Source organism: Pristiophorus japonicus, chromosome 11 (assembly GCF_044704955.1).
Source record: "Pristiophorus japonicus isolate sPriJap1 chromosome 11, sPriJap1.hap1, whole genome shotgun sequence".
Classification (NCBI taxonomy): domain Eukaryota; kingdom Metazoa; phylum Chordata; class Chondrichthyes; family Pristiophoridae; genus Pristiophorus; species Pristiophorus japonicus.
Window position 1 is genome coordinate 73025554 of NC_091987.1, and position 15531 is coordinate 73041084.

At 44.0% G+C, this 15531-nt stretch overlaps 1 protein-coding gene across 4 annotated transcripts in view; it reads left to right on the forward strand.

Moving 5' to 3' along the window:
- The window catches only part of tmem39a (transmembrane protein 39A), a 76711-nt gene that overhangs the window by 13056 nt on the left and 48124 nt on the right, over nucleotides 1-15531 (forward strand). For 2 of the 4 annotated variants that reach the window (XM_070892959.1, XM_070892961.1), the window contains exon 2: nucleotides 12325-12500. In XM_070892959.1, the coding sequence (XP_070749060.1) occupies nucleotides 12388-12500 (113 nt within the window). In that variant the 5' untranslated portion in view covers nucleotides 12325-12387. Of the gene's footprint in view, nucleotides 1-4793; nucleotides 4912-9872; nucleotides 9913-12324; nucleotides 12501-15531 lie in introns of those variants that run through there. The other 2 variants (XM_070892958.1, XM_070892960.1) reach the window with 2 other exon arrangements.

Here is a 15531-nt window from a genome sequence, read left to right on the forward strand (position 1 = left end):
GTTCAGCAAGTTCTCTATCAGATGTGTACTTGGTGCAGGATGTGTTGATACTGGACTCCTACTGGCCGGGTTGCAGGTATTATTCTCTTGTGCTGCAAGAGCATCCCTTCCCCACTATTACAAATAACCCTGATTGGACCAATACAGTTTGATATTGGTCTGCTCCTACTGTCGATTGTCTCTTAATTTATATGTAACACCTCTGAATGTCCCTGTTGCGGTATCTAATGTGCTGTTGTATGCATACATGATACTGTAGTTAAAAGATATTTGGCCTTTTCCACACCACACTCACCAACTATAAAGTCATGGCTTGATTAGTAAAGTCAAGTAAAGGGAATTGTTTTGTTCACAAAATGGTGTTGCCACTAAGTGACATGAATGTACACATTTTGTAGGTTCTGCCCAGTGATGTACAATTTTGCTACGTGACTCTTCAGTACCCTATATAGGGTGAGAATTTCTTCTCTAATCTTGCTTGCAGCAGTATAATTTTATACTCCTAGTTCTGAAAGATTCACGTCACTTCCTTTTCATTTTGAATAAGTTGATATTCGGTGCTGCAGGCTTCAGCTATGGCTTCTTAAGGTATTGTTTTAAAGTATTGCATAAGAAATATGTGTGTGTGTTTTCTGTACCACTTTTACTGGGCATTTGCCCACAATGTAAAGCTATGGCACAAATTGAAATTTTATTCAGAGCTGGATACTCATGAAGTTGGGGTCAAAGTAGAGGGTGCTTTAATTTGCATCTAGGAGTATTTGATGATGCTGGTATCCAAAATGGATAATTGCCAACTACGAGCAGCCCTTCTCTTGAGCACAATAAAAATCACATCCAACTAAGTCAAATGTAATTCACAAGTGTGCAAATTGTCAATCTGGGCTTTTTGTGTATTTAAAAAAAATAATAATTCTTTATGCCTGTGGTGGTGATTCCAAGAAAATGTGTACTTAAAATGTGCACAGTGATGGTTGGAATGGATGACTTGAGGGAGTAGAAGTTCGTTGTGGGTGGTAGCGCAAAAGGGGCGGTATCGTCTCAGCCGCCTGTAATGTGCCCCATTTGATAGTCCGTTCTATTGAGTCAATGGAACTGAAGAATGGGCGGCAAATATTGTACCGCCCAATTTGCCCCACCATCCAAGACTAATTTCTACCTCAGTGCAAGAACTGCCTAGGTTGCCCCCCTGCCCTCCCCCAACATCTCTCGAGTGCTGTTTAGTGTCAGCTGTGGCTCAGTTGGTAGCACACTCGCCTGAATCAGAAAGTTGTGGGTACAAGTCCCACTCCGGGGACTTAAGCACAAAAATCTAGGCTGACACTCCAGTGCAGTGCTGAGGGAGTGCTGCACTGTTGGAGGTGCTGTCTTTCAGATGAGACGTTAAACCGAGGCCGCATCTGCTCTCAGGTAGACGTAAAAGATCCCATGGCACTATTTCGAAGAAGAGCAGGGGAGTTATCCCCGGAGTCCTGGCCAATATTTATCTCTCAATCAACATAATAACACATTGGGCCCAAGTTTCGGCCTCAGTTGCTCCTGATTTTTTGGAGCAACTGGTGTAGAACGGAGTATCTTAGAAATTCAAATTCTCGGCATTTAGTTTGCTCCAGTTCTAGTCAGTTAGAACAGTTTCACTTTGGAACAGAATTTTTTTTTCAAAAGGAGGCGTGTCCGGCCACTTACGCCTGTTTTCAAAGTTTTGGCAATGAAAACTTACTCCAAACTAACTTAGAATGGAGTAAGTGAAGATTTTTGTACGCTCGAAAAAACCCTGTCTACACTTTAGAAAATCAGGCGTAGGGAATGAGGGGTGGGGGGTTTAAAGGGAAGTTTACAAACATTAAACACCAGTTTTACAAATAAAGAGCCATCATCAATAATAAATGATAAAAACATCAATAAATCAACCAATAAATCAATCCAAAAAATGTAATAATTAAAAAAAAATCAATAAAGAAAACATTTTCTACTTACCGACTGCAGCACTGGGAGCCCTCCAACAGCGTGCTGGGATGCCCCCCCCCCCCCCCCAGTGTGTCTCTGTCAGTGTCTCTATCTCTCTGTCTGTCTGTGTGTGTCTCTCACTCTTTGTCTGTCAGTGTCTGTATTTCTGACAGCGAGAGAGGGGGAGGGAGGCAGGGGGGGAGGAGAAGGGGAAAGGTGGGGAGGGGGAGGAGAAGGGGAAAGGTGGGGGGGGGAGAGAAGGGGAAAGGTGGGAGGTGGGGGGGGGGGGAAAGAGGAGAAGGGGAAAGGTGGGGGGGGGGAAGAGGAGAAGGGGAAAGGTGGGGTGGGGAGAGGAGAAGGGGAAAGGTGGGGGGGAGAGGAGAAGGGGAAAGGTGGGGGGGGGGAGAGGAGAAGGGGAAAGGTGGGGGGGGGGTGGAGAGGAGAAGGGGAAAGGTAGGGGGGGGAGGGGAGAGAGAGGAGAAGGGGGAGAGGAGAAGGGGAAAGGTAGGGGGGGAGAGAGAAGAGAAGGGGAAAAGGGGGGGAGAGAAGAGAAGTGGAAAGGGGGGGGAAGAGAGGAGAGAAGGGGAAAGGGGAGGGGGGAGTGAGAGGAGAAGGGGAAAGGGAGGGGAGGGGAGGGGGGAGTGAGAGGAGAAGGGGAGGGGAGGGGGGAGTGAGAGGAGAAGGGGAAAGGGGGGGAAGGGAGGAGTGAGAGGAGAAGGGGAAAGGGGGGGGAGGGGGGAGTGAGAGGAGAAGGGGGGGAGGGGGGAGTGAGGAGTGAGAGGAGAAGGGGAAAGGGGAGGAGAGGGGGGGAAGGAGGAGGGAGGGGAAGGAGGAAGGAGGAGGGGGAGAGGGGGGAAGGAGGATGGGGGGGGACAGGAGGAGGGGGGGAGAGGAGAAGGGGAAGGGGGGAGAGGAGAAGGGGAAAGGGGGGGGAGAAAGGAGAAGGGGAAAGGGGGGGGAGAAAGGAGAAGGGGAAAGGGGGGGGGAGAAAGAAGAAGGGGAAAGGGGAGGGGAGAAAGGAGAGGGGGGGGAAGGAGAAGGAACGGAACGGGCCGGGCCCAAGACTTCGAGCAGGGCCCTTCCCCAGCACCAGATTTACAGGTAGGTGGCGTTGTGTTGGGTCGGGTCCGGGGTCAGGAGATCGGGTCGCGGGGTGGGGGGGGGGGGGGGGGAGGGAGGTCGGGTTGGTTGGGGGAGTCGGTTCGGGACGGGGGGAGGGAGGTTGGGTCGGGTCCGGTCCGGGTGGGGGTGGCGGGGGGGGGGGGGGGGCGTGGTGGGAGGGAGGTCGGTTCGGGTCGGGGGGGGGGGGAGAGGGAGGTCGGGGCGGGCGGTGGTCGGGGTCGGGTCTGGTGGGGGGGAGCGGGAGTCGGGTCGGGAGGAAGCAGGAGCTGGGCATGGGAGGCAGCCTTATGCTCGCAGCCCCAGTGAGGCCATTCGGCCAGGGCTAGGGGCTGCGTGCTTCGGGCCCCTCCCACACAGTTTCGGGCGCCTGGAGCTACTGCACATGCGCGCCCACTGTAGCACGCGTGTGCAGAGGTCCCGGCACTGTTTTCAGCGCAGGGACCTGGCTCCGCCCCCAACAGCTCGTGCTGCGCCGCGCCCGGCTCCAGAGGACCAGCAGGGAGCCGGAGAATCTAAGTTTTTTTTTTTTAGGCGCACTTTGTGGCGCGAAAAACGGGTGTCCAGGTCGGGGCTCCGCCGTTCTAGACGCGGCCCGAAACTTGGGCCCATTATCTGGTCATTATCACATTGCTGTTTGTGAGAGCTTGCTATGCGCAAATTGGCTGCTGCGTTTCCCACATTACAACAGTGACTACACTTCCAAAGTACTTCATTGGCTGTAAAGCGCTTTTGAGAGTCTGGTGGTCATAAAAGGTACTATTTAAATGCAAGTCTGTCTGTCTGTTAAAAGACTGACATCAATATAGGCCAGGGAGCTGCTTAATGAGAAGGTAGTGCAGAAGTAGTTTTAAAAAAAAATGTGGTTCCACATACTTAATTCAGTTCTGCATTTGTAATCTTACTGTTATGTTGTAAATGCTAAATAGCCAAAGGTATTGTGAAAGGTTCAAAGGAAGTGCAATACTTAAAGGATATTGAAAAGGCCTGTATTCTGCTTAGACATGTATCTTTTTTAGCTAATAACAATGTTTTTAAAAGCAGACAAACTATTTCACTCCTTTGAACTTTTCTAATGTGTCATCCTTGGCTCAGTGGGTAGGACACTCGCCTCTGAGTCAGAAAGTTGTAGGTTCAAGTCCCACTCCAGTGACTTGAGCACAGAAATCTAAGCTGACACTCCAGTGCAGTATTGAGGGAGTGCTGCACTTTCGGAGGTACTGTCTTTTCGATGAGATGATAAATCTCTCTGGTAAGATCCCATGTCACTATTTCAAAGAGCAGGGGAGTTATCCCCAATGTCCAGGCCAATATTCATCCCTCAATCAACATCACTAAAAAAAAACGGTTTATCTGGTCATTATCACATTGGTGTTTGTGGGAGCTTGCTGTGCACAAATTGTCTGCCACGTTTCCTACATTGCAACTAATTGAAGTGACTACACTTCACAAAGTACTTCATTGGCTGTAAAGCGCTTTGGGGCGTCCTGTGGATGTGAAAGGTGCTATATAAATGCAAATCTTTAATGTATTTACCATCTGTAATGCATTTTGTTGTGTATGTGTAAGATCCTATATTTTAGCTGCATTGCAGGGAAATGATGTGCTCTCTACTTTAACTTTTTAAATTGTGATCAATTGAATGGCATGGCTGCCATTGAGTGCCTTAAAGAAAGCACCTGGTTCAAAGAAAAACCTCAAACTGTGTTTCTTACATTTTTTTACAGTTCAGGAGCATAATCTCCATCATCTGCTAAAGTGAGACTAAGGGACAGTTTGGTCTGAGCAGGAGCTTGAATGCAAAAGAAGATTTGTGTGACTGACTATAAATCCATGGATAATCAGGTGTGGAACTCTGAACAGGGAGCTGCCCTTGGTTCTACCCTGCCCCAAAAAACTGTACAACTAAATGTGGTTCTTTTGACCCTCAATGCTACTAATTAGTCGACTCATTTGAGCTACTGATGTATATACTCTTCCAGAGCATCTTCCATGCTTTAATGCATCAAAGGTTACACCTTCCAAATTTGGGCTTTCAGCTAGCTGAAAAAATGTCATTTTTTTAAAGCTCTTTTCAGCAATTGAAAATTCCTGTTTTTCTAAACCTGTCTCTACCTTCAAAATGGAGAAAGTAGCAGAAACAAGGCAATAGGTAGGCGTACAGCTAAATCCTAAGCCCAAAATAGAACCAATGGGTAATGGTCAAAGGAGCAAATAGAAATGATGGGACAAGCAGAATTAAACTGCAATTTAATAATTGTGTGTTTTCTAGTGTTAATATTACAACAAACAAGCTACTGACATTTGAGTAGCTTTCTATCACTATTTCAATTTGTGTGAACAGAAAAATGTCTGGTGCAGAAAGACCGACATTTTCCTGGCCCTGTCAACAGTCTAATTAAAATCTATTAGAAAATATTTACTGCTCAATTGCATTTGAAATGCAACTCCTTGTGGAGAACATTTTCAAATAAATAATTTGAGTGCTACAAAAACTGCTGCTTCGAACAGACTATACACTTCAGACCGCCCTAGATTCTCTCCAACGTATTTGGTCACAGAGGAGGTGCAATCACTAGAATGAAACTTCCAAGAAGATAAAGTTCTGTGAACATTTCTCCCTAGCCCCTGACGGTAACCATGCAAAAAGTCATTTATTCATTTATTCAAACTGACCAAGATTTGAAGCCAAAATTAAAATCCTGAGCTTGGAGGTTTTGTTTACAAATTGCATTGGTCTATACATATTGTGCCGATTCTAGAGCCAGGAATCAATGGTGCAACATACAGTTCATTGCTACGGTAGGAATTAGGATCTCAATACCAACAAAGATATTTAGCCAAACCGCCCCGCTGTCTGGTCTTGGAAAGGTGTGAGTGTTGAAGTTATATTTTACCCTTGTTTAACCAAGTAACATGACTTTGGGGTTATTGTCCGCATCTATTTTATGTGAGTCCTTAAGAATTGTGATATATAACTATGAATAGCTGTGATATTAATGTTTGCCAGTTTCATAATTACCTTTTATTTTAAAGGGCTTGTTTGTATATAAAAGGAATTTCCACTTCACAATCTAAAACGTAACTGATCATCTGCGAGTTTAGTTTTTTCAGGGAAAATGATCAGTTTCTCCTGTACATTTCATGTTGGAAACTTATGAATTGAGTAAGAGGGAAGAAGGGATGTGGCTGCTAAATGAAATGATTGGGTTGTCGCACCAGAATTTGGTCAAAGCCAAAACTGATCTGATCAATAGCAGCAAAAACTTTATTTCTGTAAAAGATTCAAATATGTCAGTTAAAAGCTCTACCAATAAAAATGCATAAAGTCCTTATCTTAGATTATACTTTAAAACCTAGCTCTGAACATTACCATTGTCGTATACCCATATTTAAAAAAAAATGTCAACAATTCAGAAAATGTACTTCAGCACCACCAATTAATGCATCACCTTATGTGGTACTGAATCATAATGACCCAAAAGGGTACCAGGTTTGAGTGTGTGGTCAGTTAGCCAACCTTAGTTAAGCAGTAAAATTGGCATTAATGTCACTAGCTAGGGAGAGGAGAAATCAGGGTTTTCTCTCCTGATTAAACATAAGAAATAGGAGCAGGCTTAGGCCATTTGGCCCATCGAGCCTGTTCCGCCATTCAATAAGATCATGGCTGATCTGATCATGGACTCCGCTCCATTTCCCTGCCCGCTCCCCATAACCCCTTACTCCCTTATCGCTCAAAAATCTGTATCTCTGCCTTAAATATATTCAATGACCCAGCCTCCACAACTCTCTGGGGCAGAGAATTCCATAGATTTACAACCCTCTGAGAAGAAATTCCTCCTCCTCTCAGTTTTAAATGGGCGGCCGGCCCCTTATTCTGAGACTATGTCCCCTAGTTTTAGCTTCCCTTATAAGTGGAAATAACCTTTCTGCATCCACCTTGTCGAGCCCCCTCATTATCTTGTCTGTTTTGATAAGATCACCTCTCATTCTTAACTCCAATGTGTATAGGCCCATCCTATCTTCATAAGTCAACCCCCCTCATCTCAGGAATCAACCTAGTGAAGCTTTTCTGAACAACCTCCAATGCAACTTTATCCTTCCTTAAATACGGAGACCAAAACTGTACGCAGTACTCTAGGTGTGGCCTTTGCAGTACCCTGTACAGTGTAGCAGGACTTCCCTGCTTTTATACTCTATCTCCCTTGCAATAAAGGCCAACATCCCATTTGCCTTCCTGATTACTTGCTGTACCTGCACACTAACTTTTTGTGTTTCATGCACAAGGACACTGGTCCCTCTGTACTGCAACACTTTGCAATTTTTCTCCATTTAAATTGTAATTTGCTTTTCTATTTTTTTTCTGCCAAAGTGGATAATCTCACATTTTCTCATATTATACTCCATCTGCCAAATTTTTGCCCACTCACTTAGCCTGTCTATCCCTTTGCAGATTTTTTGTGTCCTCCTCACAATTTGCTTTCCCACCCATCTTTGTATAATCAGCAAACTTGGCTACATTACACTCGGTCCCTTCATCCAAGTCATTAATATAGATTGTAAGTAGTTGAGGACCTAGCACCGATCCCTGCGGCACCCCACTAGTCACTGTTTGCCAACCGGAAAATGACCCATTTATCCCGACTCTGTTTTCTGTTAGTTAGCCAATCCTCTATCCATGCTAATATATTACCATCAACCCCGTGAACATTTATCTTGTACAGTAACCTTATCGAAAGCCTTCTAGAAATCCAAATAAACCACATTCACTGGTTCCCCCTTATCCACCTTGCTCGTTACATCCTCAAAGAACCCCCAACAAATTTGTCAAAAATGATTTTCCTTTGATAAAACTATGCTGACTCTGCTTGATTGAATTGTGCTTTTCTAAATGTCCCACTACTGCTTCCTTAATAATGGACTCCAGCATTTTCCCAATCAGTTAGGCTAACTGATCTATAGTTTCCTGCTTTCTGTCTGCCTCCTTTTTTAAATAGGGGCATTATGTTTGCGGTTTTCTAATCCGCTGGGACCGTCCCAGAATCCAGGGAAGTTTGGTAGATTACGACCAATGCATTTATTATCAATGCAGCCACCTCTTTTAAGACCCCAGGATGTAAGCCATCAGGTCCAGGGGACTTGTCAGCCTTTAGTCCCATTATTTTACCGAGTACTACTTCATTCGTGATTGTATTCAGTTCCTCCCTCCCCTATAGCCCCTTGATTATCCACTATTGGGATGTTTTTAGTGTCTTCTACCTTGAAGACCGATACAAAATATTTGTTCAACGTCTCTGCCATTTCCCTGTTCTCCATTATTAATTCCCCAGTCTCCTCCTCTAGGGAACCAACATTTACTTTAGGCACTCTTTTCCTTTTTATGTACCTGTAGAAACTCTTACTCTCTTTATATTTCGTGCTAGTTTACTTTCATAATCTACCTTCCCCCTCTGAATCATTTTTTTAGTCATACTTTGCTGGCTTTTAAAAGTTTCCCAATCCTCTGGCTTCCCACTAGTCTTGACCACATTGTATGCCCTTGTTTTCAATTTGATGCCATCCCTTATTTCCTTAGTTACCCACGGATGGTTATCCCTTCTCTTAGTCTTTCCTTCTAATTGGGATAAATTTTTGTTGGCGAGTCATGATATATCTCCTTAAATGTCTGCCGCTGCTCATCAACTGTCCCATACTTTAATCTATTTTCCCAGTCCATTTCAGCCAACTCTGCCTTCATACCTTTGAAGTCTCCTTTTATTTAAGCTTAGGTCACTGGTTTGAGAACCAACTTTCTCACCCTCCAACTGAATTTGAAATTCAACCATGTTATGGTTACTCATTCCTAGAGGATCCTTTACTATGCGATCATTTATTAATCCTGTCTTATTACACAGTACCAGATCTAAGATAGCCTGCTCCCTGGTTGGTTCCGCAATGTACTGTTCAAGGAAACTATCCCGGGTACACCCTATGAACTCTTCTTCACCCTCGTGGCTGCCCTGGCCCATTTGCTTGGTCCAATCAAATATGAAGGTTAAAATCGCTCATGATTATTGCCATTCCTTTATTACAAGCCTCCTTTATTTCTTGATCTATACTCCATCCAACAGTGTAGCTAATGTTAGGGGCCTATAGACTATGCCCACCAGTGACTTTTTCCCCTTATTATTCCTTCTCGCCATTCAAACTGATTCAACATCTTGATCTTCTGAGTCAATATTGTTTCTCACTCATGCACTGATCCCATCCTTTATTAACAGTGCTTCCCCATCTCCTTTTCCTTTCTGTCTATCCTTCCGAATATTCCCTGAATATTTAGTTCCCAGTCCTGGTCACCTTGCAACCACGTCTCTGTAATGGCTATCAGATCAGAGCCATTTGTATCTATTTGTGCTGTCAACTCATCTATTTTGTTACGAATGCTACGTGCATTCAGATAGAGTTTTTAAATTTGTTTTTTTACCATTTTTTTTCCTGCTTTGACCCCACTTTCTGATCCACCTTTATGTTTATACATTCTGTCCCTTCCTGGCACGCTTTGATTTTTATTTCCCCCAGTGCTATCTTGATCTATTGCCTTCTCCTTGTTCTTTGACTTTTAAATTTTCGCTCACTAATGTTCTCCATTGGCTTCTTCTGGGAATTGTGTATATATGAAATAGGATTGGTTTCAGACTGCAATTTCCCTTCTCATTAGAGTTATAATTCTTCCAGAGTTCACTGACTCGGCTCACGTATGAAGAATGACAACTTGAGTAAGTGTACCCAGCATGAATGAAGGGGAAAAGAAAGCTGGGAGCATACCCCCTGTATTACTTGCTACCTTTCACTAATAAAGTACAAAATGTGAGTGTTTTTGTTTGTTTTTGAGAATTTTCATCGTTGGATATATGAGTAAACTAATGTTAAAAATCCTGAAACAAGGTTAGATAGTGATCAGTGGTTGCGAGCATATTGCTAGGTTCTGGGATGTGCTTTGGTATTCCTGGGATGTACCTTGATCTTCCCAGCCTGCCTTGATCTGTGAGATAACATGACTGGTGGGATATATGCAAGTACGCTATTTTTTTAAATTGAGCTTATTCTATGCTTAAGAGAATTGGTGACACATAGGACTTTGCATTTATAAGGAATATATACTCTGGGATGAGCCTGGCCCTGTTGTACAGCTTTGTTTCTTCGATTGGTCTGAGGTGAGTGAATTAAGTTCTTGTCTCTCTGTCTAATCCTGGGGTGCATTGTTTGCTGTTTCACCATGGGTATCTTCGCTGCTTCTCTTGGCTTTTTTGTGTGTACGCTGCTGCTATTTATCTGTGTGATTGTTCTTCAGTTTACTTCCAGACCTGTGGCATGATGACATTATATGCAGAAAATTGACGTGCCCATAGACGTGTAACATTTCCCTCTGGCTTACGTTGCAAGTGGTTTTAAAGATTAGTTTTCAGTTTATTTTAAATACCTGACTGCTGCAAAGATTGTTGGGAAGTGGTTATCCACCAGCCTGAGAATAGGTTATTTGATGTTATGCATAGTTTTGGGCAAAAATACTTGTGCAGATTTATATTTCACTTCAGCAAAGCAAAGGCTCAAAAACTGGAAATTCAACTTTGAATTTCTGTCATCTTGTACTTGTATTAATACAACTTTCAGTGCCTATTATTGCAAAGGGAGATTCAGCTTGGGTAGGTCACATTAACAAAGCTAGGAGCTGCAATTACCAGTTTTTGCTGCAGGATAACTCCAGTCAGAGGTTGCGGGGAGAGCGATTGGTAACTGTCTTGCCGTCAGTACTTTCAGATCCACACTCGTGTGTCTCATTTGAAAGGCTAGGAATTCAAAGGCTGGCTGTTCCTATTCCAGTCTTGTATTTGCGATTGACTGTTAATCCAGCGCTTGTGAATAACCAAGTCTTTTTTCCTAGTTCTATTATAAGCTGGATACTAAACATTTTAATTTGTTGGCAGGAGTAGGTAGAGTAAAAGGGAAGCAAAGGTGATGCACTAAAGTTTCAAATGACTAGCATGTTTAAAGTAGTGAGAAAGTATGGTATAATGCATTGGAGCACTGTAAGTACAAGTATGACTGGTAGATGGAATAGTGACTATTTCAAAGGCAACAAAGTGCTCACTATGTTGCACTCCCACACACAGGAAGCTTCTCGCATAGGCTATATATAAGCTGCATTCAGCAAATGTTTGTGTGAGCTGCAGTGGATATATTTTCGTTTTTGTTTGTGTTGCTGGACTAAAGGTTATTATAAATTTCAGACTGATGACTTGTATCAGATACTAGATCTGCTGTAAGTGTGTGTGGGTGGGGGGGTGGTGGGGGGGTGGTCGGTCATTCATTTCTGGAGCAAGGACAAAGGGGAAATGAAATTTCAGGTGGAGCCTTAAAGAAATGTGAAGGGTTTCCACAATATCTCAGTAGAACTGAGATCAATATTTTTTGGTCCAGGTTTACAAATAACTTAAAGGAATTCATCTACGGGCCTAGCATCTTTCCTTCCATAGAATTCTAGAAACTAATCTGGAAACACTGAATCAAATAGATTCCATATGAGATGCTATTTGTAAAATGAACAGGACCACAGGAGTTTTTAGAAAGGGGAAAAATGTCACATGACCACCTGGTTCCATGGTTGCTCCAACATTAATCCTGTTTGCGTTAAAGTGCAATAGTAACAATGTTAAATATATACAGAATCTGCTAACTAAAATGTGGGCTGAATGTTGGAATTTTAGCAGCCAAAACAACAAAAAAACCTACTCTGCACTTAATAATACCTCTATATACACACACATTCACCATGTAATCCTATGAGTGATCCAAATGAGACATCTTTTATGGATGCTGTTAAAAGATGTGAATTGGATTTAAATTGGAATATATGTCCTTTATCATTAGTTCTTCCTTCCCCCCTCCACACATCACATTATGTATTGTATAGATATATTGAACACAGCCTGATTTACAATATATAGGCAGTGTAATTCTGGAGGAGAGGAAAAAGAAATGTGGTTCAATTCAGTTCTAAATCAAGACAATGGTGACTGGGAGCTAGGGGAAGTCACATTTTCAGTGGAGGTCTTCTAGAAGTTAACAGGAGCTTTCATCAATGTCTTGTACAGCTACTGGGGAAATATTAGGGGCAACGGATCAAATTCTTGTATTTTGAGTTGGATTTCTCAAAAGGGATTGGGGGGGGGAGGGGGTTAATTTGCTATCTAGTTGCTAACTATATTGTTTTTGTTGCAGAGCACAGAACGTGTTGATTTGGGGCAGACTGCACCGCTGCTTGAAACAGAGTTGGCCCATGCCATGCCTGGTGGACGTCGGGGCCCGAGTCGGCAGCAGCTGAGCCGTTCAGCATTACCTTCCCTCCAGACAATTGTGGGTGGGAACTGTGGGAATGGGACCGGGATGAGGAACAGGTATGCAAAATCACAGCATAATGTTGATGGTTGTAGATCTTCCCATTGTAAAATGAGTGAGATATCATTGTACTGTTTAAATTGAGTATACTTATTCCTCTGGAAAGTCTCTTGACAGACTGGTGATTTCTAATGGGTCTGACTAAACCACAGGCAGCTTCAGTTAACATGGTAAGAATACTGCAAATTATTAGACATTCTGACTGATAATATATTGTTGTAGTCTGTAGCTGTGGCATGTTTAGGCATGCACACTGCCAGACTTGCGATTTTGACTTTATCTGCCAAAAACAGTGAAAGACAAGGGGAGTTTTGATCAAACTATATAATGTTTTGGCCAGACCATGCCTTGAATAATGGCCCAGAATTTGCACAAGGATCTCACGATCCTTGTTTCGAGAACTTTGAGTTTTCTGACATTCAATTCAGATCAATGAAGTATAGTGGGGATCCCCTTGTGCGAACAGCTGTTACGTCAACATACTGTCTAAACAGCCAATCAAAATGAAGAATTCTCAGTGAACAAGGACGTGAGCAAGCTCTTAAAATTCACATTTTAAAAAAAAAATGTAGAGAGCAAAATAAAGATTGGGGCTTTGACATTGGGGAAAAGGCAAACCTGAAATAAAGATGGACAAACTTTAAAAAAAAAGTTTTTTGAAAAATTTCTTCAATTTAATTTTTATTAAAAATGGACAAATTTCACACTGCACAAAAGTAAAATTAGGTTTCCAGGCCCTTAACATTTGTTTAGCAGTAAAAGCGTTATTAAAACCCCAGTTACACCTAATCCCTTTTTGGATCTAACTTTTTAGTGGGGAATTTAACGGGGTGGGGGGTGGAGGAGAAGCGCACAGCGCAGCCTGTTTCAGAGCTGTCAATGACCGCAACTTCAGGATTTCAGCATGCACCAAATCACAAAGCTGCGGTCAGTTTCAAAGGTGGAATGACTGCAAACGCTGCCAGTTCACCGCCATCCCGACTGCAAATTCCGGCCCAGCGTATCCAGTTTCGAGACACAGGGCCCAAGTTTCCACATGATTTGCGCCTGATTTTTAGGAGCAACTGGTGGAGAACGGACTATCTTAGAAATCGCAATTCTCCACATTTTCTTTTCTGCAGTTCTAGTCAGTTAGAACAGTTCCACTTTGGAACAGAATTTTTTCTTCAAAAGGGGGCGTGTCCGGCCACTGACGCCTGATTTCAAAGTTTCCACAGTGAAAATGTACTCCAAACTAACTTAGAATGGAGCAAGTGAAGATTTTTGTAGAACTGAAAAAACCTTGTCTACACATTAAAAAATCAGGTGCAGGTTACAAATTAGGCGTCCAGAACAAGGTGGGGAGGGAGGGGGGGGGGGGAAGGGAAGTCATTAAATTCTATAATAAATCCTTATTTATACTTCTACAAATATTATACAAATAAATCCAACCTGAATAAACATTTATAAGCAAAGAAAAGATTAAATAAACCATCTTCCTACCTGTGTGAAAGTGCTTCAGCCAGGGAGAATGCTGCAGGCGTTCGTTCCCGCGGGGGGGTGGGAGGGGGGGAGGGAGGGAGGAGAGAGAAAGCTGTTCGTTCCCGCGGGGGGGGAGGAGAAAGCCGTTCGTTCCCGCGGGGGGGGGGGGGGGGGGAGAAAGCCGTTTGTTCCCGCGGGGGGGGGGGGGGGGGGGGGGAGAGGGGGGAGGAGGAAGCCGTTCGTTCCCGCGGGGGGGGGGGGAGGAGAAAGCCGTTTGTTCCCGCGGGGGGGGGGGGGGGGGGGGAGAGGGGGGAGGAGGAAGCCGTTCGTTCCCGCGGGGGGGAGAGGGGGGAGGAGGAAGCCGTTCGTTCCCGCGGGGGGGGGGGGGGAAGGAGGCAGCAGTTTGTTCCCGACGGCGGGCAGGGGGGGGGAGGGAAACGGCTGCCTCAACTTTCTGAGGCTTCCTGCAGCTGCCTTACTGCTGCAAGAAGCCTCAGTGCTGATGTGCTGATGGCAATGTGCTTTTATTAAAAAATGTTCAAAAATTAAACAGCTACAAAGAACTACAAAAATGGCCGAGTGCCAATGTTTCCTTCACACTGCGCGAACGCTCCAACGCGCACGCGCAGCGTTGCCGGCAGCAAAAAAACTCATTTAAATGGTACCCGCCCCCTCCCACTTACAAAATCGGCGCGAGTGTAGGCTCCGCCCCCCTGGGCGCCGCGCCAAACAGACAAGGAGCTGCAGGGCGCTCCAGAATCGCGCGTTTTTTTTTCCGGCGCCGTTTTAGGCGCGAAAAACGGGCGCCCAGCTCGGAGGGGCGCCCGTTTTTTATCATGTGGAAACTTGGTTCCCTAGGAAAGCAGTGAAAAAGTATATGCAGAATATTACTTTAAATAAAATTGCAAGAGTAGGACTAGGTGGACACTGGTTAAAAGGCAAATGTATAACTCTTATTAGGATGTTCTTCATACTGAAAGTGATTGATACACGGGATGATTCCTGGATAGAGCAGTGAACCCTGGAATCATTTGAAAAACAATTGGATGAAGCAATGAAGGACAGTAGAGTGTTTCTGGGTGAATCAACTAAGATGGACCAAATGACCACCTTCATTCATAATTATTTTACTGTTAGTGATTTTCAGTACACTTTAAATGAATGTTGTCATGATTTGAAAATATTATTGAAGACATTTTCTTGAACCAGACTGTTCACAACCTAGATGTCATTTGACCCGGAAATGAACTTTCGGCCACATATCCGCGGCATAACTAAAACTGCCTATTTCCATCTTCGTAACATTGCCCGTCTTCATCCCTACCTCAGCTCATCTGCTGCTGAAACCCTCATCCATGTCTTTGTTACCTCTAGACTTGACTACTCCAATGCACTCCTAGCTGGCCTCCCACATTCTATCCTATGTAAACTTGAGGTCATCCAAAACTCGGCAGCCTATGTCCTAACTCGCACCAAGTCCCGCTCACCCATCACCCCTGTGCTCGCTGACCTACATTGGCTCCCAGTTAAGCAACACCTCAATTTCAAAATTCTCATCCTTCTTTACAA